This window comes from Puma concolor, chromosome A2, assembly GCF_028749965.1.
Source record: "Puma concolor isolate L17-30 chromosome A2, mPumCon1.1.hap2, whole genome shotgun sequence".
NCBI classification, from domain to species: domain Eukaryota; kingdom Metazoa; phylum Chordata; class Mammalia; order Carnivora; family Felidae; genus Puma; species Puma concolor.
This window is the reverse complement of record NC_141668.1, coordinates 12,221,877-12,249,858: the sequence shown is the minus strand read 5'-3', so window position 1 is coordinate 12,249,858 and position 27,982 is coordinate 12,221,877. Positions and strand designations below refer to the sequence as shown.

The 27,982-nt window shown below is 46.7% G+C and overlaps 1 protein-coding gene and 1 long non-coding RNA gene across 3 annotated transcripts in view; one reads left to right on the top strand and one right to left on the bottom strand.

Moving 5' to 3' along the window:
- LOC147582989 (uncharacterized) overlaps positions 1-27,982 on the top strand; it is a 201,517-nt gene that overhangs the window by 167,521 nt on the left and 6,014 nt on the right. The window lies entirely within an intron of this gene.
- Positions 32-27,386, bottom strand: TCAF2 (TRPM8 channel associated factor 2). Of its 2 annotated transcripts, none has more exons than XM_086687868.1 (8): positions 27,068-27,386; positions 23,926-24,562; positions 9,932-10,923; positions 9,544-9,641; positions 8,303-8,516; positions 7,768-8,007; positions 6,596-6,933; positions 32-4,296 (listed from the first exon to the last, which is right to left on the bottom strand). In XM_086687868.1, exons 2-8 carry the CDS (start codon positions 24,546-24,548, stop codon positions 4,042-4,044), a joined length of 2,760 nt encoding a protein of 919 aa, XP_086543994.1. In that variant the 5' UTR covers positions 24,549-24,562; positions 27,068-27,386; the 3' UTR covers positions 32-4,041. The 2 variants fall into 2 exon arrangements, with proteins under 2 accessions (XP_086543994.1, XP_086544003.1); XM_086687877.1 differs by having other exon boundaries at positions 23,926-24,559.

The following is a 27,982-nucleotide window of genomic DNA, read 5'->3' as shown; positions in this document are numbered from 1 at the left end:
TGAACATAAAAAATAAAACCACTTATAACAGTTCCTGGAAGACAGCATTTATTGATGTTGAGACCTACATTGACATCCTTGTGAGCAAATGTACTTGGATACAGAATACCCTGACATTGTAACAGTTATAATTAATTGTGAACTCAGAAACAACCAGCAGAGCCATTTGTAAGAAAGAAGGGCTCCAATTTCCACTACAGAGTGTGTGGGGGAAGAGTCAGGGTTTGTCTTTGTCTCTATGGCAACCTCTTTTTTTAAAATTTTATTTATTTTTTTAAATTTACATCCAAATTGGTTAGGATATAGTGCAACAGTGATTTCAGGAGCAGATGCCTTAGTGCCCCTCACCCATTTAGCTCATCCCCCCTCCTACAACCCCTCCAGTAACCCTGTTTTTTCTCCATATTTATGAGTCTCTTCTGTTTTGTCCCCCTCCCTGTTTTTATATTATTTTTGTTTCCCTTCCCTTATGTTAATCTGTTTTGTCTCTTAAAGTCCTCATATGAGTGAAGTCATATGATTTTTGTCTTTCTCTGACTAATTTCACTTAGCATAATCCCCTCCAGTTCCATCCATGTAGTTGCAAATGGCAAGATTTCATTCTTTTTGATTGCCGAGTAATACTCCATTGTGTATACATACCACATCTTCTTTATCCATTCATCCATCGATGGACATTTGGGCTCTTTCCATACTTTGACTATTGTTGATAGTGCTGCTATAAACATGGGGGTGCATGTGTCCCTTTGAAACAGCACACCTCTATCCCTTGGGTAAATACCTAGCAGTGCAATTGCTAGGTTGTAGGGTAGTTCTATTTTTACTTTTTAAGGAACCTCCATACTGTTTTCCAGAGTGGCTGCACCAGCTTGCATTCCCGCCAGCAGTACAAAAGAGATCCTCTTTCTCTGCATCCTCACCAACATCTGTTGTTGCCTGAGTTGTTAATGTTAGCCATTCTGACAGGTGTGAGGTGGTATCTCATTGTGGTTTTGGTTTGTATTTCCCCGATGATGAGTGATGTTGAGCATTTTTTCATGTGTCTGTTAGCCACCTGGATGTCTTCTTTGGAAAGGTATTCATGTCTTTTGCCCATTTCTTTACTGGATTATTTGTTTTTTGGGTGTTGAGTTGGTAAGTTCTTTATAGATTTTGGATACTAACCCTTTATCTGATATGTCATTTGCAAATATCTTCTCCCATTCCGTTGGTTGCCTTTTAGTTTTACTGATTGTTTCCTTTGCTTTTTATTTTGATGAGGTCCCAGCAGTTCATTTTTGCTTTTGTTTCCCTGGCCCCCGGAGACGTGTTGAGTAGGACGTTGCTGTGGCTGAGGTCAAAGAGGTTGTTGCCTGTTTTCTCCTCGAGGATTTTGATGGCTTCCTGTCTTACATTGAGGTCTTTCATCCATTTTGAGTTTATTTTTGTGTGTGGTGTAAGAAAGTGACCCAGGTTCATTCTTCTGCATGTCGTTGTCCAGTTTTCCCAGCACCACTTGCTGAAGAGACTGTCTTTGTTCCATTGGATATTCTTTCCTGCTTTGTCAAAGATTAGCCATATGTTTGTGGGTCCATTTTTGGGTTCTCTATTCTGTTCCATTGATCTGAGTGTCTGTTCTTGTGACAGTACCATACTGTCTTGATGATTACAGCTTTGTAGTATAGGTTGAAGTCCAGGATTGTGATGCCTCCTGCTTTGGTTTTCTTTTTTAAGACCATTTTGGCTATTCAGGGTCTTTTCTGGTTCCATACGAATTTTAGGATTATTTCTTCTAGCTCTGTGAAGAATGCTGGTGTTACTTTGATAGGGATTGCATTGAATATGTAGATTGCTTTGGATAGTATCAACATTTTAACAATATTTGTTCTTTCTATCCAGGAGCATGGAATCTTTTTCCATTTTTTTGTGTCTTCTTCAATTTCTTTCATAAGCTTTCTGTAGTTTTCAGTGTATAGATTTTCCACCTCTTAGGTTAGATTTATTCCTAGGTATTTTATAGGTTTTGGTGTAATTGTAAATGGGATAGATTCCTTGATTTCTCTTTCTGTTGCTTCATTGTTTGTGTTCTATGGCAGCCTCTTAAAGCCGGTATTATCCATCCATGCAGTCTTCCTTAACATCATGGATAAGAATACCAGTTCTGGAGTTGAATTTCCTGGGTTCACCTCCTTTCTCTACCTATATGGAAGCTGACTAGTCACATGCTGAGACTACCAGAAAATCAGGTACCAATACTTTTTGGAGGTTAAATTTGATATTTAGTAAAAATTCAGTAGTTAACATGAAGTAAGTCAGAAGTTTGTTGAACTTCCATTTTCTAGCTAGATTTTTGTTTAAATTATAAATCTTTCATGGAGGAGTTTTTCACTGCCAGGGGTTTCACTCAAGCCCTGACTTTTCCTCTTATTATCTGGGTGACTTCAGAAGTTATTTAATATTCCTTAGTATCTGTCTCCTCATTTTTGACATGGGAATAATAATAGTACCTACTTCAAAGGTCTGTTGTGTAAATTCCATGAGATAACTCACATTAAATACCCCACACAGTGCCTGCACGTACTGATCGCTCATTGTGAGCTGGTGTCATTACTGTTCTTTGAACTCACAAATGTTTATTGAGCACCTTTCATGTGAAAAGCACCTGAGAAAATATAGTAGTGAAATAAAAGGAAATTATCCTAGAATCGGGAGGAGGAGGATGGGATTCAAAAAAGACATTTCCTAAGTCAGTTCTTCTTTGGAAGAGCTACTCTACTCTGAACACAGTTCATGGAATGATATTCAAACCACAAAATATGGTTTAAAAGTAAGCTAGAGAAAAATGGCCACACCCCATTAATCCTGGAGATGTAGCTCCATTTAGAACTCCACCTAGCCAAAGAGTTGGGATGGGCTGGAATGCATTATTAGAAAGCTCAGGGTTAATTTGGTCTGCTGCATCCGGTAATCCTACTCCTGAGTAAAGGCTGTCACACACAAAGACTTTTCATTCAGTACAGCTGTTGTTATCACCGGACAGCACCTTGATTCTTTGGTGACCAGAGGAGTCAGTCACCTGTTTTGTGCTAACAACAAACAGGCTGGTGGACCTGGTAGGAGTTACTACTGTGACTTTACTTTTGGTTGAAACAAAAGTACTAGAAGATGGAACTAACCAAAAAGACCAAGTGGCTTTGTAACATTGAGCTTGAATTTATGCCATCTTACTTGAATTTATACCACTCTTTGGGTTAGGTCATACCCACGAGTCCTTCTAGAGGTGGGAGAAAGGACGTAAGACAGGCTAGGATCTCAGTAACTATCATCACCATGTCTGGGAACAACACCTGTACTCATTACATAGTCTTACATAGACTGCATACCTACCTCAAGTGGCCAACTCTGAGGTGGGATTCAGTCTTCAGGTTGTCCACACAAGACTGGATAGACAGGCCAGGCCACCATGGGACTTGGCAAAAGCTGAAGAATGCCCTTGCATGTGTGTGCATTTTGCAGTGGATGAACATGTTCACCATTATCAAACAGTGGACTTTTATCCCCAAGTCGTGGATGAGAATACAGAAGCACAGAGAGTTGAAGGGATTTCCCACAGAACCGAACAAGTCCAGGGCTCTCTATACCAGCCTGTCTCTCTTGCTATTAGAAAACTTCCCAAAGCATAAGAAATTTACAGTCATGTTCAAGGCTGGAAGGGGTGAGGGAGTGATGTCAGATTGTTATGGTAACCCATAGTCGTTAGAACTGTTGGTCAAAAGTAGAAGCCACGAGCCTGCGGGACCTCAAGATGCGCAGATGAAAGGTCCTCTGCTGGAGAAGGAGGGTGGTGAAGCAAGTCGGTTGACCAGGGAAATAGTAACAAGGGCATTTTCCTGAGAAAGTTGGGGTCATTTTGTCTTATGACCTTAGCTGCCTTCCTGAAGACAGCTCAGGGATGGATGTGGGGCTCAGGCTCAAGAAGCTAAGCTGGAAACATGGGTGGTGGCCTTGGCGAGTGATCGTTCCTCCCCACCACCACCCCCCCACTGCCTTGCTGCACATCCTTTATACCTGAGGACGCACGTACACCCGCACGGGGTTTTCTTGCCACTCAGGCAGACAGGACAGGCTGGCAGCCACTTCCTTCTGGACAGGCCAGCCCCAGGCCTCAAAGAATGGAGCCAGATTCTTCTGCACCTTTTCCGAGAACTTCTTCATCCACAGATTCATCTTGCCAGCCTTGTCTGTGGGGGTGCCAGAGAGTGTCTGGTACTCAGCAAACAACTGGGTGAATGGCTCCCACCCAAAGGCTTCCTGGAGCTGAGAAGAGAAGGAAGGGGCAGAATCAGGTACCAAGTTTTGAAAGCACCGGCAACATGCATGTTCAGAAGTATATTTCAGTTACAGCGATTTCTTCCCCTTGACCATTCATGAGCCTCCCTCATGTAGTCTTGGCTAAGACTACAGAGGTATAGAATGTGTAGGGATCCTGGGGTGTCCCAGACCACCCCTCTTTTGTGGAGGAGAATTCTGACCCTGGGGTATAGAAGCCAAAAGGGATAACATCCTGAAGTCAGACCTCCCTCTGATCTTACTGCCCTGGCCTCTGACAGTCCTGCTCATCACTATTAATTAATGCATCAACAGACACTTCTTACACATACAGCATTTATTAAATACCTATAGCGTGCCAGGTATTGCACTAAACAATGGTGATTAAGAGCTCCTGTCTTCCAGAGGTCACGGGTCAGTGGGAGAGACAGACGTGTAAATAAATGTAAAAAAAAAAAAAGGAGGCTTATCAAGGAGATAATGTCAGGAGAGGAGGGCAATAGAACTGAATGTTGACAGGGGACCTGACTTGATGGGTACATAAGATGTTCAAGCACAGTTCAGCCACAGGAAGGAAGGAAATCTGGGGACTGGGGGACGAGAAGCTGAAGCAGCAAGATGTGTTCATAGTGGGAAGGAGTTAGGAGTACCGGAGGGTAACTCGAGGGGCACGGGAGCTGGGCGATGAAGCTGGTAAAAATCTGAAGCTGGCAGGGTCTTGTACCCCCTGCTAGGCGGCTTTCACTTTGTATGTAGAGGAGATCACTTTAAGAGTTTTAATCATGGAGTATTAAGATTATTTTGGAAGTAGAGTGGATGATGGACAGTAGGGGGTTGAGGCAAGGAGGCTGTTGTCACAGAGCAGAGACGAGCAGTGAGCACCTGTACCAGGGTAACAGTGGGAGGAAGGGTGGCGAGCAGGTAGAGGAATCAGAAGGTGCCTGCCCATCCTGAGACTGAGTCCCAGACCCCAAGATGATGGATCTTTCCATAACTTCTGCAAAATGATCTTCAAGGCTCCATGGTGAGTGGGTAGGCGGGTAGGGTGAAATTTATGGCTTTAACTTCCACTTCGGTGGCAAGCTACTATTTAAGGTCTGTCTCCATGTAGACCCTCAGACCGGCCGTGTAAGAATACAGAACTGAGGCAGTGCAAAGTCATCTCATTGAGTGGCACTGTCTCCATTCACTCTTAGAAAATAAGGGGAAGAGGGGCGCCTGGGTAGCTCAGTCGGTGTCCGACGTTAGCTCAGGTCATGATCTCGCGTTTGTGAGTTCGTGCCTCACATCAGACTCACGGCTGTCAGACTGTCAGTGCAGAGCCCACTTCGGATCCTCTGTCCCCGTCTCTCTGCCCCTCCCCCACTTGCACTCTCCCCAAAATAAATAAATATTTTTTTTAAAAATAAGAGGAAGAGAAGTGATTGAGAGGCAGTGCCAAAGCTTGAGTTGTGTCATTAACTTCTGATTTTAGGTTCCGGGTCCATCATTTAAACGAGTGATATGGGAGAGGCTGCTGAACTTCTTTAATCTGGTATTTGCCTCTGTGAAAAGCAGGCCATACCACTGCCATATAGGGCTGTGGTAGGCAGCATAAGAGATCTGATCTGGGGAACAGCCTTGAGAACTCTGAAACATTAATATTCAGAGCAGGTTGGGGAGGGGACAGGGCTTTGTGCTTATTTCACAGGAAGTCTACCTACTTCATGACTTTGGTATTCGTTCTAAAGACATTTCAGGTTCAAGTGGTGTGACTGAAGTCAGAGAGCCTTGATAACAGTTATCTCCTAGAAAGCTCTTGTAATGCAGTTGTCCCGCCGGACTTATACCACTGTTTTTACAAACGGATGGATGAAGGGATGTAACATTCTCTTAATTCACAGAACTAAGGTTAGGAAAAACAAAGAAAAACAGAATGACACCCATTTCTGGAGCACTCATTAGGCAACCATGGTCAGAACCAGTAAGTGGAAGTGCTTGGCTCCAGTCTCAGGAATGCCTCAGAACTTCTGCTCATGACCAGTAGACCAGTAGGCTGTATTTTGTCCACTTACTTTGTTTTTCATAATACTTTTCACTTCCTCTTACTTAACATTACAAAGTACAGATGGCGAGTGGGACAGGTGTCATTATCTCTATCTTAGAGATATATAACCTGGGAAGCCCCACCATGTGGTCCGGTCCCCCCCCTACCTGTGCCCAGTCTGGAGGGGGCAGTGAAGGGGATCCAGGATGCTACATGGTGGAGGGTTCTGGTGGCTCTCAACTCCCTGACCTTCTACCGTACCTGTAGGTATGTTTCCAGAGCTGTCCACACATTCCAGTCATGCAGTGGGGCTCCCTTTCTTATGTGTGTTTTAATTCTCTTCTCTCGTTCTGGAGGGCTCAGTGCAGGATGGGCCCGAGCCCTGGGGATGCCCAGGACCGTCTCATGCACATAGACTGACCAGAGGTTGCAGGTGGCCTCAGTGGTGTGTGGGGGGAACTCCCACTCTTGTCGCTGCTGGTTGTGACCCAGCTCATGGATGGGTCCCCACAGACCCCCGCTCCTCATGCCTGCCTCATTGATGAGCTCCTGCACTGACTCCACGTGGCACATGATGGGGTATCCTGAGTGCATCCAGCCTGGGAACGCAGAAGCAAGAGATGAGGGGCAGGGGGTACCCAAACCCATCTCCCTTCATTCCTTTCTGCCGGGTAACTTTCCCTCACCATCCGGGTTGCTTTCCGCAACACCGGAATCTCCATGTTGATCGGAAAGTAGATGGCTTCCTTTACCCGGTCAGAAACTGAACGGTCCCTGGCTCCCTGCCCAGCCTCTCACGCCAGAGTTATGCCCTCCATCTCGCTGTGGCCCTGAAGGATATGCATACACTTTACACAGCCATTCTTGCTACAATTCAGTGCTTCACTTTGTGTGATTTTCCTATCCTGTGAGTCTGTGACACCATGTCCTGTGTCTGGGTTGGAGAACAGTGTCATTTCTTCTGCCACGTAAACCACTGTCGTGCAGACTTATACTCATCAGCAGAGGTCATCTTCTCCTTTTTTAAAGAGAAGGTCCAAAGGAAATGTCAATATGTCAGAACCAGATCTCCTCATTTTTCTTTCATGTAAACCACTCAATACTGAACATAAACTGCTCCTTTCCATTGCCAACTCACTTCTGTTTGGAGCAATGTTTCTATTTTAACCTCTCCTTGAAATAACAAAGAGATGGCTCGTCACTATCTGTGAACCCCCAGGAGCAATTTTTTTTCTGAGATTGTCCTGCCATCCTGTGAAATCTCACCTTGTAGATGTTCACCTTTTCACACGTGAACATCTCTGCATCCCCATCAAGGTCTTTTTTCCTTTACTGGTGAGATTATACCTTTCACATACTGGACATGAAAAAAGGCAAAACACGGAATAAATGGTGTGCGCTGACTAGGAGGAGCACAGCCCTGGAGTACCCACCGGCTGAGATCTGCACGTCGGCAACAATCCTCTCGGGACGGCAGAGAGGGAAAGGCTGGGCTGCCAGCCGGGCTATCGCCTGCATCATCTCGTCCCAGAGGTGGAGTGCAGGCTCGGGGTCCTCCAGGGTACGGAGGTCTGCCGTTGGCACCGTCAGGATGATATTATCTGTGGCCAGCTCTCCCCAGGGAGCCAGGCTCTCCTGGACACAGTTCTTCCACTCCTGCACCGATGTCTTACCTGGGAACAAATATCATGGGCATGTCTCCCCACTTCTCCAGCTTACCTTGAACTCCAGGAGGAGGTCACTGAAGCAATGAACTGGACATGTGGGTCTATGTGCCATGAAGTGAAGGACGGGCTTCCCCTTAGTTCTGCCCGGAAGTCTCCACAGCCACAGGGTGTTTCATAGCCCCACCCCACCTCTACTTACATCTTGAACACTTCTTCCCCCTTCTGTGTGCCAGTCCCCGCCCCAGCCCCCCTTAGCAACCGGCCTGCGACTCTGGTAGCATCCCCGGCATTGTCTCCTCACCCAGCTTGTAGTATGGGGCGGGCACGGCCCTCTTGATGGTGACAGATATGGGGCCCAGTTTGCTGCCCTTCGGCACGATGACATAGAGGAGGCCGCCCCAGAGGCAGGAGACCGACCGCGTGGTCCTGTCCATGCAGCACTGGTGAGTCACCACAGGGGCTCGGGACAGCTTTCTGGCCTTGGTCAGGTTATCAGTGTGGCAGCCAACCTGTATCTGGGGAGGTGAGTCCATCATGCATAGCAGGAGCTACGTCTCTGTGGTGAGTGTGGGGGGCCCTGTGTGTGCTGGCTGGATGGCGGGTACCCGACAAACACCAGCTTCCCCCTTCTGTGAGCTACCCGTGAAACCTATGAGGTTGTCCTTCAGCAGTCATAGGGAACGAACGGTGTGTGGGATCATTCTTCTGGGGGTTTAAACAGCCCAACGATGGAGTGTCACCAGACAGACCAGGCACGACAGCCCTGAGGCAGATACGGACCAGGGCCCTGCAGCATCTCTATACCAGGTGGGACCTGGGCTCTCGTGTCAGGGCCTATGCCGTGTGGTGATTCCAACGCCAGGATGAGCCAGACGGGGTCCTGGGCCACCTTTTGTGCACAGAGGGGGCCAGCCGTCCAGAGGCGGTGAGATGTGGCCCGAGGAGGGAGGGCTAGTTCTCACTTCCCCCCGCCCTTGTCCAGGGCCCCCCACACCCTTTCTGGTCACACGGGTTGAGGTTTGTTTTGTCCGGAGTCCTGGGGTTTCTTCTTTTAGGTGGAATGTAAGCGAGCTCCCGAAAGGCGGATACAGAAGAGCCCCTGACTGTGGCAGGAAGTGACCCTCAGGTTGAGGCAGGACAGTGTTAATCCTGCCTGTAGGGCCTGCTTGTGTGAGTGACCAGATGAAGCACAGCCTCAGGGGTCAGGGTAATGACGTAAAACACAGAAAGGCCGTGTGCTGTTGGCGAAGTGGGTGAGGTTCTGAGGATGTGATGGGGCTCCTGGGGCCCCTCACATCCCTGTGGGAACGTAAAATCACCACACGTGGAAGTGCGAGGGCTTAGGTGTGAGTTCTACGCGTGACAGTAGCTCTCGCATCCCAGTTGCTCCTTCAGGCCCCCTGAAATAGATCTGCTTCGTCTATGAAACCTGTGAAATGGGCAGAATGGTCCCTCCTGGCCTCCTGGGAGCGCTGCCGAAAGCCGAGGAAAGCCAAGCGGCTCTGGGGTTTGGGGCGTTGGCAGTGGCTACTCTGGTCTTACCTTCAGACCGGCGCAGGCCGCAGCTTCGGACAGCGAGACTTCTGCACTTTGTCCATGCGGGAGGTAGAGCCCGGTACTCACCCAGCAGTCCCCGTTGCCTGACAAAAGCCATAGGAAGGGCTGAGTTCTTCGCCCAGCTGACTCTGGGGCACCCTGGAGCCTCCCGGCCCCTCCCAGAGGCACAGCCCCTGCCCTGCAGACCTCAGCTCACCCATGCTTCCGGCATGCATGCCCCCCAAACCCTCAGTGGAACCCTGACCCCATCTTCCCTGAAGTACGTGGTAGGGAATGACGCTGGCCCACTGGAGCTCAGTACCTGCAATGTCCTGTGACCCCGAGGAACCCCCCCCGCCCCGGGGCCTGCTGCTCTGGGCATCTCGCTCTGTACCTGGGTTGCTGCCATCGATCTCCACAGTGATGGGCTGATCTGAGGGGGCCAGAAGGGAGCCGCAGGTCCCCGTCCCAAGCTCCCGCACCAGCTGGGAGCAGTCAGTCCCAGAGTGTGCCAGCTCCGTGGCCAGGCAGAGCACCGCGGCCTCACAGGAATCGCCAGCCACTGGGTGCTCCCGGCTCACGGCTGGGAGGCCTGACAGACGCAGCATCTTCCTCAGGAGCCGGTGCAAGGACGCGTAAGCCGGGACCCCCTCCGCGGGAATCTGTAGGAAGGCCGCACCGTCTGCTCCTAGCTTTGCCAGCCAGCGCTTTTCCAGGTTCCCAGCCCCACGGTTCAGCGTGGCCTGGAATTCACACAGTGCCGTGCGGATGTGGTAGCTCCGCATCTCGGGGGTGGGGACAGGGAAGCAGCCCGGATCAAGGGTCTGAGCCAGGATGCTGAGGCCAAAGCGGTTGAGGATGACGTTACCAGGGAAACCGGCCAAAGTGGAGTGGCCCGGGTTCTGGGAGGCCCACCACCAGGCCTGGCCCCCAATCAGCAAGCCCCCACCCTCAGCCACGAACTCCTGTAGCTGCTTGGCCTCCTTGTCACCGTAGGCCTTGCAGCAGTAGACACTCAAGTCGTGCGTCAGATGGGGCTGCAGACTGCACTCCAGGCCATGCTCCGACAGGAAGGCGCACAGGTTTTTCAGCCCTGTGTTCACCCCACATTTGCCTGTCTGGCCTCTGGCCAGCCAGCGCACAGCATTGAGCAAAAAGGGCCCCATCTTGGGAGCCCAGAGCATGCCCTCGTGGGCGGCGAGGACCACCCGGCCCCGGCCATAGCGGGCGGCTGCCAGGAAGCAGCCGAGTGAGGCGTCTAACCCCAGCGGGAAGGCCAGGGCCCCGTGCACCAGCAGCTGCGAGGGGACTCCCCCCGTCTTGATGTCCAGCTCTGAGATCCCTTCCAGGAGCTGCTGCTGATCCCGCCTGAGATCCTCCCCGCACCTGGAGGGTGACACGGGGACAGAGGGTCAGAAGCACCGAAAACAAGCTCCTAGATAGGGAGTTCTCGGTGTGGGTGCAGAGGGGACAGTTCGTGCCAGCCTCCTGGTTCTGACTGATAACTGCTAGGATTCAAGTATGGAATACCATTTACCTTATCGGATCTGAGGCAGATTTTTTCACCTTTGAACGACTAACTGATGGCATATCGCTGTTTAATTGGCAGTGTTGACTCTTAACTTCGTGACACAAAAATGGTGCTTATCTTATAACCGACATTGTAGTGGATTTGATGAAATACTGAGGAGTGACGTAGTGGCCTTATCTGTACATCTTAAAGTCCACCTTCTCCAAATAAACACTGCCAGGAATTCTTCCCATGTTACTCAACTGGTTGTTGAATATTCTGGCTTGAATTTCATATCTTTTTAAGTAATTAAACATATACATAAGTTAGTAAAAAAATAGTCTATTCCTAGAGAAAGTAGCCCTACTGTATTTCTCAGAGCTAATTTTCTGCCAGAAAAACTGTAAAAACATCAGATTGCTAGCTCTGAGCTAGAAATACAAGTAAATTGTTTAATACTACACTTAAAGATTTATACACACACACACACTGTAAAAATTCTCAAATCTGATGAGAGTATTTGTCATTTTTTATGGAGAAATGGTCTAAACGTAATAAATTCAAAAAAACTTTTGTATGTCAAGATTTTTTTAAACCAATTTGTAGATAGATTTGTGAATGTCAAACAACGGGACATTGGTTAAATAAGTTATGGTTAACTGTAGATGGCATACCATGTGATAATTAAAATAACTATAAGATAATATTGGAAAATGCTTCATGGAAAATATTTAAAAATCAGATTCCAAGATACTGTGCCCTAAATGAGCCAAATTTTTGGAACAAACCACCAAAAATGAAAAAGCAAATAGAAAACATGAAACCAGAGGCAGAATCTAAAGTCTATTTATCACAACATCTTCAGTGACCATCTTGGCTAGTGGGATTATAGGCAATTTTAATTATCTTTACAAAACTTTATTGTCTCATCATAAAAATCAAGTGTTGTTAAAAAATAGTTTATCCATTTAAGTTGCAAAACATTATTGAAAAAAGTACCTCTTGCACAGCTTCTCCTTAATTTCTCTTCAGCATAAAGGAGGAACAAATAAAAAAATGGCATTAATCATACCATGGCTTGCTATTTATCAGTTAAAAACAACAGGTAAGCCCATGCAAATTAACATGGGCAGATGTCCAGAACATTGTGCTGAGCAAAACAATTTGCAAAATAGCAGAACTTGGGGATGCAATTTATGTAAGACAAAAATAAAACAATGTTAATATATGTCAATACATATGTCAAAAAAGTCAGGATAAAGCCACAATAAACTTTTGGATCGTGGGATGGAGAGAAAGGGCTGATATTGAAAGGGATGGTCACAGGGGTTTTTCCTCACTGGTAGTTTTCAAATAGGGAGAATGTATGAGTGTAATTTCTCTGGCAATTAAAAATTAAATTTAAAATGCTAAGGTAACTGCTGGAAAAATAGAAATAAAATGTATAATCTACAAATGTGTTTGGGACTTTAAGGAATAGAGAAAACTTAGTCAAAAAAAAAAAAAGAATGCAGAAAGAAACAAAGAAAGCATAAAAGCAGAAAATAAGGCAAGAGGAAGAGATACACTGAAATTATTATTTTATATAAATGGGTTAAATTTCTATATGAAATGACTGAGCCTCTTAGCTCAGGTTAAAAATATCTAGGTATAAGCTGCTTGTAAAAGACATACTCAAAACTGACACAGAAGGACTGAAAATGAGGAAATCTGTGTATCAACAAAGCTGTATCGGAAAAAACCACAACAAAAAGAAGGCAGAAGTGCCGGTATTAATATGAGATGCAACTAAATTCAAAGAGGAAAGAGTTAAAATACACCAAGTGAATGTTTTCCATGGGTAAAAGTTACACTTTACCAAAGATACAATCTTCATCAATTTTTAGGGTCCTAAAAACAAAATGCTGAGAGCAAAAACTTGGCACAAAACAAATTAAAATTTGATGAACTCATAATTGCATTTGGGATGGTAATGGATCTGTCAGCATCCAGTGGGTCAATTACATTAAAAAAAAGAAAAAAGAGGAGAGAGATGATTTGAGCAGAACAAAAAACACGCTTGATCAGAGAACACTGGTGCAATATCTCCCAGACGCTGAGGATGATGGGGAGAGAGCCTAGGATGCTGCATTCCACCAATTTGAGGCAAGAATATAAGGAAGAAAGTAGACTTTCTTAAACATGATGCATTAAATAACATACCAATTTTCAGCACACAAGCACATGCACAGATGAGCAAATTAGATTATCTGCATCAAGCTTTTAAGAGCAGTAGCAACCTCAGTCCAGAGGCGTCCTCTGGGGATAGGGCCTGGCAGTGTGGGATAAAAGACGATCTACTATTCTGTATATATTTCTCTGTGGGCTGTATGTTCTTGACAATAAGCTTGAATTCCTTTTGAAAGAGTTTTGTTAAAAGATGGGATGTTTCTCAAAAGACAAAGGAAAGATGGAAGGAAGAGCAAACGTAGATGGGATACCAAGTAATTCTCAACAGAATGCTTGACAGTGTTATGAGGGCAATATTAATGATCTCAGATATCGATTTACCAATATTCAAATCTTCCATACTATCAATGGTATTGAAGTCTGGAAAATAATGAATGTAGCTATTGCTTAACAAGGCTTAATATATACTAGGTATCCACACACATGGATTCTCTCTTTTAATCATTATGATAAAACTGAAATACATTACTCTCGCTTCACAAATGAGGCTTAAAAAGTTAAGCAGTTTGCTCCATGGTTCTTAGCTAATAACTGGCAGGGACAGGAAGCAAATCCAGGGTGGTTTGCCTCTAGCCAATGTTGTCCACACAGTGAAAACTCTCCTTCAATTGCTTGAGTCTTTGGATTAAGCCCACAAGTGGGTATATGGCAGTCAACGCATATAGTTTGTGCAAAGGAGACTTTAAAAAGATGTGAAGGTGCAACTAATACTGCGTTTATGAAAAATGAAATATGTGTGTTCCTTCGGAGCTGACAGTGAAGGGAAGCGAGAGGTGATAGTGTTCAGGTAATACACTAGGTCACACCTAAGCAGACAGGTGATACGTGCAGTGGCTTTTTTTTTTTTTTTTTTTATGTAGACTTCACACTCAGTGTGGAGCCCAATGCAGGGCTTGAACTTACCCTGAGATCGAGACCTAAGTTGAGGCCAACAGTCAGATGCTCGCTCAACTGAACCACCCAGGCATCCCATGTAATGGCTTTCTGAATGCAGCTTAAAGAACCTCACAATAATGACAACTATGAAGAGAGGGCTTAGTGGGAAGTGAGCCACTGTCCCCTTAACCATACATTGGCCTTCCCTATCCTATTCCTTATGATGCCTAATTGCCTTTTTTCCTGAGGTGTTTGGTTCTTAATTTGTTTTCTTTGCTCTGACGTCCTCCTTTTCACTTCATTCTGTTACTTGTTTAACATATATTTTTGGAAAGTTCTAAATAGAACTTTAATAGCCTGAAACATTCTCAGGGAATCTGCTTCTGTTCACTGGGTCGCATTTTTCTCCCACGCCTGATTGATTCTGTCGTCTTTCCATACTAAATTTCTGTCTTTTCTGTATTTCCCTTTCCAATGTATTACGGTGTTTTTATAGAGTTATTGTACAGATTTGTTCCCCCAATTAGCTGCTGCAGATCTCTTGCATGTTCTGAAATAGTTTGGTTCAGTTCTCCTTCATATGCTCCAGGACCCGTTTGCCTATACAGACCCCCCACATCTATCCACCTTCCTGGATTCTACGGAGGTTGGGATATGGCTGCTTTCCACTTTCTTGTTGCCTGAGGTGTGTGGCATGAATCAAACGGCAAAGTAATCACCTGGGCCTACTGCCGTCCTTGCTGGGGGCTAGTCCCTGCACTTTTGGGGACCTAAGGCTATGCCTACCCCACCCGAGCAGGTGTGGAACACGCCTGAGGGGTTCCACCCACCACTATGCATGGAAGATGGCAGCTCCGGCTTCCCTTTCTGCCTCCACCAAGTCCTGCAGTGGCTCTGGTGCTTTTATATACTCCCCAGTGTGTTCGTTCTAGAATATGAGAAGGCATTAATGATAATTCTTGGGTTTGTGGTGGTAGCTTTCTTCTTGCGTCTGGGTTGGGGGTGGGGTCAGGAGATGGAAATACCGTGCCACACATCAGTCACCTGCCAGCCTCGAAGCCTCCCGTTCAGCTCTCTACTTGGCATTGCTCATTCATTTGGTCAGATTTGGTGGAGAGGGCAGTTCTGGGATCTAGCCCCATTGCATACAGTCTTTACCTGGAAACTCTTTGGACCGTGGTGAGGATCAAATGAGAGAACACAACACCTTCAGAAGATGCATAAGCTGCTGGCATGTGTTTACTTTCACGTGAGCAATTCCTAATATATTCCAGACCTTCTAGGTTACACCACGTATAAATGTCACGAGCTATTGTTCTGGGAGTTGTTTTCCCTAGCCAGTGCCTTTGGATCTGACTTTGTTCTTTTTTTTTTTTTTTTTTTTTTTGAGAGAAAGCGAGTGCGGGAGGGGCAGAGAGGGGGACAGAGAATCCAAAGTGGGCTCTCTGCTGACAGCAGAGAGCCAATGCAGGGCTCCAACTCATAAACCATGAGATCATGACCTGAGCTGAGATCAAGAGTCAGACCCCTAACAGACTGCACCACCCAGGCACCCCCTGACTTTGCATATTAAAGTAACTTCAGTGTCTCTCTCAGTTATATAAGCATGGGTGTGCAGTCAGCGCTTGCCCTTGGGGACAAGACCTTGAGAGTATCTTCTGTTTGGGTTTTTGGAGAATGCCCCTCCCCTTCGCAGAGCATTTCCCTTATGACGCTCCAGGGCCTCCAGCAGGACTTTGAAGTCAGTGAACCTGCTGGGTCAGTCCAGGCGCCTTTGACCAAGATTTGCCAGCAGGAAAGTTCCCTAAAAACCTCTAAGGGGACGCCAGGTAAAGGAGGCAGGAATCTGAGCTGAGAGCCTGGGCTCAACATTATCAGGTCTTCTTAGACTTTAGACGTGACCCTCTCAGCCAGCTTCAACCCAGTTTTTGGCTGAGCTCCCCTGGCAGAACATTCCTTAACATGAACTTATCTGTGGGGTTAACACTAGCATACTAGCCACCCTTTCTTTCTCCTTCATGGTTTTGGGTATGTATTCACCTACATATCCATTAATTTATATGGTATACAAACATTTGTCGCTCTATACTGTGTTTCACACAGCAGGCGCTGCGAAGAAAGCAGCAGACATGACAAGCAAGAGCAAGGCATTGGTGCAGCTTAACGTTCTGGCTGGCTGGACAGGCACCAGCCAGTGCACAGGTCGGGGGTGTGCAGGTTGTGATCACTGATGTCGAGGCCATAAATGCAGAAGAGTGACACGGGGAGGTTAGTCTTAGATTCAATAGGGTCATCAGGGAAGACTCCTCTGAGAAGGGGGTTTGAGCTTGAAACTGAATAAGAAGAATAAATTGTCTGGTCCAGGGCTTCCCAGAGTAGGAAGAGAAATTTGAAAACCAGGTCTTAAAATGAACTTTGCCATTGAACTACTAGTGTTATTTTTTTTGAATAACTGGATTTGCAAATGTCTTTAAAAAAACTTCTTTAAAGTTTATTTATTTTGAGAGAGAGAGGGAGGAAGAGAGGGAGAATCTCAAGCAGGCTCTGCACTGTCATGTCAGCACAGAGCCGGACGCAGGGCTTAATTTCATGAGCTGTGAGATCATTACCTGAGCTAAAACCAAGAGTCAGATGCTTAACTGACTGAGCCACCCAGGCACCCCCACAACTGTCTTGAAACTTTATAAGACGAGAAACCTAATGTTACACCTTGAGGTCTTTGAATTTGGGGGAATATTTTAGAAATTTAAAGATGTGTGTGGCTGATGTACAAGCTATACCCCCCCTCGAAATACTCAAGTTAGAAAATGTCTACGTACTCAACAAAAGGACACAGTTAAACCAACTGTGGCACGTATATTGTGACTAAAAATTCTCATTAAGAACATTACTTTTAAAAATAGAAAAATGTTCTTAAGCAAATACAAAATAGCAGTACATAACAACAACTAGCAAAAATGATGCATGATGACAGAAGATGTGTAAAGGTCAAAATTTTGTTGGGGACACAATGAGAAGCTAAAAATATCCAGATATTTCACTGTCATGTTGTTATTTCAGTAAAAGTTTTACAAATAAGGAAAACTGATAACATGGAAAACTTATTTTCATACATTACCTGAACATTCCCAACACTTCTGTTGGTCAATCAAGTATGGACTTCAGTTAAACACTACTGTAGGCCCAGAGCCCAAAATAGTGTCTACAGTTTCACAGGCTCTCAGCACATTTTAGCTGAGTGAAAGAGTGGATTGACAGGTTCTAGAAAGAGGGAAGGAAAACTGATATGGTAATGAAATTTGCATCTTTACCCATTTTGTTGCTGCATTAATAGAGCAATATAAGACATAAGGTCAAAGAAAGAATCTTAGTGTAATTTGAGGAAAATTTCCTGTTGTGTAAGGGTTTATACAAAGGCAGAGGAGTGATATAAAATTTTTTTCAGGTTATAATTATAGACAACTTGGAGATAACAAATGTTTAAAGAAGAAAATAATAATCACCTATCAGCTTATCTCTAGAGATATACTATTAATACTTTTATTTTCTATCTGTACACATCTTAACTAATTTGGCATCATTTAATATAGTTTTATATATTAATTTTGTCTATTGTATCATCAGTATTTTCTTACTCCTTTAAGTAATAAGTCTTTAAGGAGTTAAAGAGTAAGATATACCATAATTACTATTTTTTTAAAGATTTTTATTTTATCTTATTAAAAAATTTTTTTTTAACATTTACTTATGTTTGAGAGACAGAGACAGAGCATGAGAGGGGGAAGGGCAGAGAGCGAGAGGGAGACACAGAATCTGAAGCAGGCTCCAGGCTCTGAGCCGTCAGCACAGAGCCCGACTCGGGGCTCGAACTCATGAACTGTGAAATCATGACCTGAGCCGAAGTTGGGACGCTTAACCGATTGAACCACCCCGGTGCCCCTATACCATAATTATTTAAGCAATATTCCATCTGTTAGACACTTATAGTTTTCCCCGTGTTTTACTTACTAGTGAAAACACCATTAAAAATTTTGCTACTAAACTTTGCCCCATGGACACATTTCTCTTTTCCAATCCTTCCATCTTCCCTTCCCCCATAGGTGCTGATTCGGAGAGACCCTCCTAGTAAACTTTCTGCTTACTGTCTCAGTCTTTGAGTTGGGTTCCTGGGGAACCCAATTCTGGGATAGTTGGTAATGTTTAGCAAAAATTACATGTGCATTTATCCTTTGACTCAGCAATCCCATTTCCAGTGATATGCAAAATTACAAAGACATATGCACACAGGCATTTACTGCAATATAGATGAAATAGTAAGATAACTGGAAAAAATTTTTAAATACTACAAACTCAAATCTGTCAGTAAAACACTATCTGAATAAACTATACTACATCCATACATTTCAGTGTAATAAAATATATAGTGCATATCTATAGGTTATTATGGAGCCATATCTAGAAAACAATATTAAGTGAAAAAGTAAGGTGGAGAAAAATATGTATCGTATACAGTTGCTTTTTTCAAGAAAAAGGACACCAGTGTGTGTGTGTGTGTGTGTGTGTGTGTTCATACGTATACTAACAATGGAGTAAAATGATTCTTTTTTTAAAAAGGGAGAAAAAAATTATATAAAGGAACAGGGATAGAATATTGGCTTCTTAAGATTTTACTTTAGATCCACATAGCTATGCTAAATTATTATAAAATAAAATTAATTCACAAAAGCACTTCCAAACAGCAAAAGTAAAATATCCAAATGAATCTACATGTGTATCCATTTAGTGGTATAACCACAAAGAGAAGAACTAGTCTAAGTGACTTTAAAAGATGGTAATTTGGCTTTATATACCTCATAAAATATATAATAAGGATGAAAGGAACTGAAAATAATCTTTAACTGTGCTGGTGGTACTGTTATTGGGAACTGTTATGTGTCTTGTGGGATAAAACAAATGAGTTATTAGGGTGCTTTCTTTCAGAACTAGGATTATTTAGCATGGGACAAAAAGGAGGCAGATGTAATAAGATCACTGAAAGGAAATAAAACCCTATAGCTCTGAAGTTGAATTTGAAGCATCAGAATGAGCTCTTGACGTATTTATCATTTCAAAATCCTTATTTCTTAGCTCTGCCACTCAAAAGGCCTGGAAACAATGATCAACCCAAGAGCAGTGAGCACACCACTGTGTCTCTGGCTCCTAAACACCATTTCCCACTCAAAGGAATAAGGGCTCCTTGTAGAAATGGCTGACGTTGGGTCTGGGGCAGGAAATGTGTAACATGAGGCTGAAACAAGGAAGTCCATTAAGGCTGGGTCACAAAGTTTTAGTTTGACTTGAACAGGTTCATGATGGAACATGTTTATTATGTGAGTGTTCCAATCCATGAGTTCATAAGGACAATTTAAAAAAAATAAGACACAGTGGAGACCTTTGGAAGATTCTAGGGAGTCCAACTCAGTGCTTTGGAAAATCCAGCATTTATCCTGCCTTCCCTAAGCAGACTATGCCAGGGTATGCAAATAGTAGATGAAGGGAATTATGTTTTTATACAAGTATTCTAAATACTGGATAAAAGGAATGCTAGAATTTTAAATATACCATTTTAAGTTTATTTTTATTTATTTTGAGAGAGAGAGAGACACAACAGGTGAGAGAGGGGCAGAGAGAGATAAATAAAATAAATAAAAGAGGAGAATTTCAGGCAGGCTCAGCTATATCAGTGCAGAGCCCGAAGTGGGGCTTGAACTCACGAATGGTGAGATCATGACCTGAGCCAAAATCAAGAGTCAGACACTTAACTGGCTGAGCCGCCCAGGCGCCCCTAAATCTACCATTTTATAGTCACTGATGAATTAATGGATCTAGGACTAGGCAATGATTATTAATGACTTTTAATATCACAGTGAGAGAAACAGACATTATGTTCCATTCTGTGGACATACACACATTGCCACGTTTAAAGTGGTCAGGCCAAAAATTCAAACATGAGGCTCATCAAGCTTCTAAATTGGGGGGTGGGAAACTTTTCCAGCAGGGTAGATAATAGACATTAGGCTTGTGGGCCACATGGTCTCTGTTGATCCTACTCAACTCCGCCATTGTAGCTCGAAAGCAGCCACAGACCACATGTACACAGAGGGGCATATTGTGTTGCACTGAAGCTTTATTTACAGAAACAGGCCATGGTTTGCTAATCCCTGCCATAGAATCTACATCTAACTTCCAGTGTACAGGAAATACAGGGAACAAAGGAATATATTACATGACACCGTAAGAATGCAATCTAAAACTTCAGACTGAAGGAAACTGTTCAGGCAGGACAAAGTGCCTAGTTTCTTCAACAACAACAACAACAACAACAACAAAACAGAACAAAAAAAAAGCAAGAGATAAAAAGAATTGGGAAGGAAACTCATATCTTACAGGAGACATAAAAGTCGTATCAGTCAAAATATTTGGGTTTTAATAAATACCAGTTCCAATAAACTTTGAAAAAAAAAGATAATCATGGAAATAAATGATGCCATTAAGGAATGACAGTGGTGCCTTGTGGTTGTTTTTGAAAGAGTTTATATGTTTAGACATACATATTGAAACATGATGGGAGCACCTGGGTGGCTCAGTTGGTTGAGTGGCTGGCTTTGGCTCGGATCATTATCTCCTGGTTTGTGAGTTCAAGCCTCACATCAGGCTCACTGCTGTCAGAGCGGAGCCTGCTTCGGGTCCTCTGTTCCCCTCTCTATTCCCCTCCCCGGCCTGTGCTCTCTCTCTTTAAAAAAAAAGAAAAAGAAAAAGAAATATGATATGTCTGCAATTTACTTCCAAGTAATGGTAGGGCTGTGGGTAAAACTGACTATGAGTTGGCTCTTCTGAAGGTCAGGTCAGGGCTGCATGGGGCTCCTGGGACTGGTCTTTTGCATGTTTGAAGTTTTCCGTAATTAAAAGTTGAAACCAACACAAAACATAACTCAGGTTCAGCAACAGAGATGAAAAAAATGTACGTGTAGATGAAGAAAAATAGCTTTAGTTTGCCGGACAAGAGCCTCTGGAACAATTAAGTAGAATTGGGCTCATGGGATTTCCTGTTTGTCCTATAGAATTAGAATCAAAGACAAGCTGGAGTGGATCAGATCCACTCTGAGGTTTCTGAGTGACCCGTCCCCTCCCATCCCCTCCCGCCCCTCTCGGAGGGAAGGAGGTCCCAGGGCACCAGGGCTTGGGGCTGACGGCCCAGGGTGCTGCTAGCTGCTCACCCAACAAGTGTATGCTCTTCCTGGCATCAGCAACTTGATTTCTTCAGAGTTGCTAGTGCGCCTTTAAAAATACTCAGCAGGGGCGCCTGGGTGGCTCAGTCGGTTAAGTGGCCGACTTCGGCTCAGGTCATGATCTCGCGGTCCGTGAGTTCGAGCCCCGCGTCGGGCTCTGGGCTGACAGCTGAGAGCCTGGAGCCTGTTTCAGATTCTGTGTCTCCCTCTCTCTGACCCTCCCCCGTTCATGCTCTGTCTCTCTCTGTCTCAAAAATAAATCAACGTTAAAAAGAAAAATTTTAAAAACACTCAGCCCCTCAGAGCCTCTGGCAGCAGAGCTGGCCAGGTGAACAGCAAGTCTAATGGTCGCGGCTTCCAAAAATATTATATTTTCTCAACTGAAAGGGATCTACTCAGCAGGTGTGGATATCCTAGCTTATCCTAGGTATACTTACAGTGCCCGAAGTAGTAGGGGCAGCCTTGTGACCATAAAGAATAAGGTGATACGCCATGACGGGAGGGGTGGAGGTGACGGTGCAGAGACAGAGAGAGAATGAATGAACCTGGCACGTCACGGAGTCTGCCACAGGCTTATCTACCTGAACTTTGTGCTACACAAGAAAACTTAATCCTGCATGGTTAATCCACTGCGGTAAGGCTTCTGTGACATGTCACCAAACACAGTCACTGATTTAACCGTTACCCCAACCCCCAAGTATCCAAAATTAAACTTCCTGGTCTCCTCTGAACTCCCTTCTCAGTCTTCCTCCACTTCATAAATAGCAACTTTGGTCTTTAAGGCATTCAGATCCAAACTCCTGTCGCTTTTTCCCTTCTCACTCCATTTTCATCCATCAGCCATGCCTGTTGGGTCTCCAGTCTCACCTCCAGCTCCACTGCCGTCACCCTGGTGTGAGCCACGGTACCTCTTAGGTAGCCTGTTTCGGGAGCCTCCTGACTGGTGTCCTGCTTCAGTCCTGCCTCCTACAGCCTATTCTTCATCAATCAGAAGGCCCCTTTTGAAATGCAGGTACTTCCTGTCAGTCCTCTGACCCAAATTCTCTCACTTCCAGTAAGACCCAGAGCGCTGCCAAGGACTACCTCACATCCTTTTACACCAGCCCTCATTCACCCAGCTCCGGTCATACCAGCTTCCTCAGTGTTCCTGCAACAAATCAGGCGGGCTTCTGCTTCGGGCTTTCACCTTTGCTCCCCCCTCCGCCTGAGTTCTCTTTTCTTTTTAAAAGTGTATTTATTTATTTTGAGAGAGAGAGAGAAAGGGAGCACATGCAGGTTAGGGAGGGGCAGAGAGAGAAGGAGAGAGGGAATCCCAAGCAGGCTCCACGCTATCAGCACAGCCCGATGTGGGCCTTGATCCCACGAACCATGAGATCTTAACCTGAGCCAAAATCAAGAGTAGGACACTCAACTGACTGAGCCACCCAGGCGCCTCCTCAGTTCTCTTTTCACAGATGTCCATATGGCTCATTCTTGAAATTCTTTCAGATCTCTTAGCTATCACCTGACCAGACCAGAGAAGCCTTCCAAGGTGGCCGTTTTCTTGTTTGCACTCCTATCCACTCCCCACGCTCCTCTGTCATGCTCTCCATTTTAGGGAATTGTGTTTCCCTGGCTTCCTTGCTCTCGGGCTTCTGGTGGGTACGCCCATGGGAGGCAGAGGCAGAAAGAAGACTGAAGGCAGGCAGGCAACAAGAAGGAGACGAGGTCTGTGTCTCTCTCTTCAGGCTGTGTCTCTGGCACTCACGGTGTCTACTCTGAGATGCCAGGTCCCACAGACACCCCTCCATCTGGGGTCCCAGCTCCTGCTACACAGGCTCCTACCAGGTGACTCAGAACCTGGGCTCCAGTACACAAGGCCACCTCCCTCTGTTGGTCATGCTGTCACTAAGCCCTCCATTACTGTGCTGTCTCTTGTGTGGCTTTCCAGTTCCTCCCTCACCTGCATAGTCAAGTTCTTATATTAAGTCCTTCTGTTTCAAACACCAACTAGTCCTGACGGGGCCTGACCGATAAGCCTTCCCTGATGACCCTCAGTGCCCTCCACTCCCCTCCCTGTCACTGTCCACTTATCCTGCATTACTTTCCCTGTAGCTCTTATCAACACCTGCTAGAGTTTATATTTATTTGTTTTCTTAATTGCCTAACTCTCCACCAGCATATAAATGAGCAGGTAGTAGGACTTGGTGTGCTGTATGGGGCTGGCAGTGGGCTGAGCTCACACAAATAAACCAGTGTTCTTTGATTTGTTTAAGAGATCTTGATAAGCACTCTCCCCATCCTGGGCACTAGACACGGGAGACGGAGAGATGAATAAAGCAAACACTTCTATCTGGACACAGAACAGGGTGGCGGTGAGAACCCAGCCTCCCTCCCTGTGTTTGCCTTGTGGTGCTTCCAAAACAGAGTGGAGAATCACGTGTGTGAAAATGGAAGCTCATCCAAGAGGGAGATCAAATCTATTGTTACCATGCGTCCGACTCCCCGTAGGGAAACACCACTCACCTGACATGGAGTGGGATCTTGGGTACCTTCTTAGAGACCTTGAACCGTCCTCTGTCCCCATAGATGTCGGTGAAGTACACTCCAGCCACACTTGTCACCTGGTTCCCGGGGAACCTGGACAGCACATTGTCACGACCATGCTGACTGGCCCAATACCAGGCTTGGCCCCCGATGAGCAAGCCGCCTCCACGTTTCACATACTGGATCAGCTCTGCAGTCATCTTATCATGGTAGGCACTGATGCAGTAAACCCCCAAGGGGGCCCCCAGTTCCGGCTGAATCTGTGCCTGAACCCCACAGCCCTGCAGGATACTTACTAGTGATCCCAGGGATGGGTGCACTCCAGTGGGAGCCCCAGGTGAGGGACAGAGCCAACCCACTGCATTAAGAAGAAATGGAACCAAGCCAGCATCCAGCAGGTAGCCTTCATGGGACACCACCACCAGGCGGCCTCGGCCGTAGAAGGAGGCAGCAATGAGGACCTGGCCCTTGTCATTCACCATCACCGGGAAGGCGGCCTCTCCAATAAGAAGAAGTTCACTAGGGATGGGGTCTTTGGGGACATTCCAGCTTGTCACTCCATCCATGAGGGCCTCGAAAGCACTGGCAGGAGTTGTCGCCATGGTTCAACCAGCTGCTGCAGAGGAGATGAAAGGCTGCGCTTGGTCAGAACTGATGAAGCTTCAAGTGAAAACACAACTAAACGCATTCAAACTAAACCATTCACTGGGTTCCCCACTGTGTGCCAACCACTAGGGGGCCCAGCAAGGCACACGCGGACAAGGCCCTCACTTTCATGAATCTGATATTTCAGCAGGGGAAGGACAATAAATAAATCGGTAGACAAACATAAACACAGCAATTCCTAACCATTAGGATGAAAATAAGAAAGTGATGTGATATCAAGTAACTGGAGAGTCCGTTGAGATTGTGTGACAGGAAAGGCCTAGATGAGGAAGTGACCTTCAAGGCGTAACCTGACGTTTCAGCTGAGACGTGGCATGTGTAGGAGCCCAAAGTAGCCCTGGGCAGGGCAGAACACGACCTGAATGGCTGAGGGGGGCGGGGCTGGGTCCTGCACAGCCTGGTACAAGGTGACAGCCATGTGTGTGAGCTGACTTAGTATTGTGCTGCATCTCTATGGACAAAACGGTCAAGTGACCTTTCAGAAAACTGCATTTTGGGGGACAGTTTTGACTAAATGAATTGAAATGCCTCCCAACTTATCACGGTTGCCCTAACTAGGAGTTCCCTACCTCTGTGTGGGTAGCTTTCTTTTTCCAGGGGTCTTTTAAAATTCATTGTGCCTGGGGAGCCTGGGTGGCTCAGTCTGTGAAGCGTCAGACTTAGGCTCAGGTCATGATCTCGCGGTTCAAGGGTTCAAGCCCTCTTTTGGGCTCTGTGCTGACAACTTGGAGCCTGGAGCCTGCTTCAGTTTCTGTGTCTCCCTTTCTCTCTCCCCTCCTCTGCTTATGCATTCTCTCTCTCTCTCAAATATAAATAACATTTTTAAAAAGTCAGTGTGCCTAAAATTCAGCTATTTTTTCCCTTAAAGCAGCTTCTCTTGGATAAATTACTTAAGCCTCAGTTTCCCCACTTATAAAAAGAATAATACATCCCTTGGAGGATCGTTTTTGGAGATTAAGAGAATGCACATGAAAACACCTTGTTCTCGGTACACAGTGAGTGCTGAGAAAACATGAGGGTCTGTCCCTATGCTGACCTTTCTAACTTCCCCAAATGACAAGGGCCATGTTCTGGGTGCCTGTCTGCTCCCCTCGGCCTACCCCTGACTTCAGCAACTGCCATGGAGGTACTTCCTGGGCACTCGAACGCCTCCTCACTTCCGCAGGTACACAGGGGCAGCCCTGCAGTGGCCCTGAGCCCGGGGAAGTGGAGGGCATGTGGACTACGTGCCACAGCGGCTGTCCTACGTGTGTCCAGGAGTCCCTCAGCAAGCACCTGAGGGGCTCAGCTCCAGCTGCCCCAGTGGTGAGCAGCTCAGCCCTTCGCTGCCTTTCCCTCCTTCCTGGTCTCCCCCTCCCCACTTCCTCACCTGCATTTGGGGCTCACTTCCCAAATAGGCTACCCGGCTCCAGTCCTTGTAGCAGGCCTCGCTTTGGGGAAGAATCGAAACTAAGACACCAAAGTTTTCCTCTACCTTTGCCTCCTTCCTTCCTCTCTCCTGTTTCCATAGACAGTCGGCTACCTCACTTGGTTCTTCTCGCACCGGATCTCTCCAACATGAGTGAGTGCCTTCCGCTTGTATTCACATCCAGACTAAACCCATCTGGCTTTAGTCCCAGGATGGATTCTCATCTACCATCTTCTCAAACCATCCTACCCACTTCACTTCGTAATAAAAACTCTCTGATTTCATCCACTCTCCATAAGGTAAAAGCTGAGTGCCTTGCCCTGGATTCTAAGACCTCCATGGTCTGGGCTCTCCCCTGTGTTCCAGACTTTTTGTCCCTGCTACATACATTCTCTGCAAACCTCTAGCAGGCTTAGCATCCCTGAACATGTCCTGTATTTCCTATAGAAGTCCAGCTCCTGATCACCCTCTAACTTCCCGGCCCATCTAACCATCTCTTTCTCAGTAATGCTCCCAGGAAAGTGAATTCACAAAAGAGAACCGGTACCCACATGGAGCATCGTGGGCCATGAGGGCGAGTGATCTCAGCTTTCTGGTTTAGGACTAGGGAAAAAGCAGCGAAAGAAGTCAGGCAGCCTGAGATCAAGATCATGTTAACTACCTTGGAAAGGGAAGTCTTTCAGTACCCTGGGCCTAACAGGAAAAACAGACAAAAAACCCAAGAGATGAGTAATAGTTCCTCCGAACCCTGACCTCAACTCTCAAGAAGTAGGTGCGCGCGTGTGCGCAGACATGCGCACGTACATGCATACATCTTGGTAAGATTTTTGATTCACAGGTTCAAAGAGGCGAGAGAAAAGTGTTTTCAGAAAAATAGCAAACAGCACCAGACTGGGTACACGAAAGGAAACCCGGGACCCAGACAGAGAGAAACACCCTGAATGAGGGAACATTCCTGGGCATGCTTCTGGCACCAAGCGGCGCCCCAGCGAGCCCAGGTTCTCGGCCCCCGCCCCACCCGCAACGCTCTCGGATTGTTAAACTCACGATCGGTAGCCGGGTCCGTGGCGCTAGCTCCGGGCACGGGGAACTTGTGCGGTGGCACAGCAAGCGGTCTGGGGTGGGGCCTGATGGAGGAGGCAGGCGGGGTGGGGCGCGGCTGGGGCGGTCCGGGGCGCGGTTGGGGCGGTCCGCGGCGCGGTGGGCGGTCTCGGGGCCGCGTGGAGAGGGCGCGGAGTGGGACCCAGAGGCGGCGAGGATGCGGCGAGGTGCTGGGGGGACGGCCCGGGGGCAGGGCGCGGCGGTCGGTCTGGGCGCCTTGTGGAGGGGGCGCGGCTGGCGATCCAGGGGCTGGCGTGCGGGGCGGGGTTGGGGTGGTTCAGGGACGGGGCTCAGTGGGCGGTCTGTGGGGCGGAGCCGGCGAGGCGCGGCAGGCGTGGTGGGGCGCCGCCCGGTTGAGGCGGCCCGGGGGCGGGGCGGCCCGGGGGTGGGCGGGGCGCGGCGCGGCGCGGTTGGGGCGGTTCGTGGGCGGGACAGGCAGGAGAGGGGGCGGGGCGAGGGGCAGCTCGCCTCCGAGAGGCCCCTCCCGGCCCGCTGCGCTTGAGGTGGTGTCGCAGTTTGCGGAGCTCCATCAGGGTACCTGACTCATGCTCCCAGGAGGTGGAGTTCCTCGATCTGCGGGGTTCGGGCGGAAAGCGGCTCTCTCAGGCCCTCCGAGAGTTCTGGGGTACGAGAGGGGAGCTTTGCCGGAAAGCAAACGCCAGGTCTCTAGTAAACCAGATTCGGGGCTAGCAACGCCCGACGACAGTGTAACCCAGCGCCTAGGGGTTTTGGCGTGGAAGCGCCTCCCTCCCCTCCAGTGGTGGGGTGCAGCGCCAGAGAATAGTTTCCTGCGTTGAAAGGCTGCCTCCTGGTGGTCAGCACCCGCCCGCGCAGCCCGTGCTCGTGGGGTTTCCAGGCTGT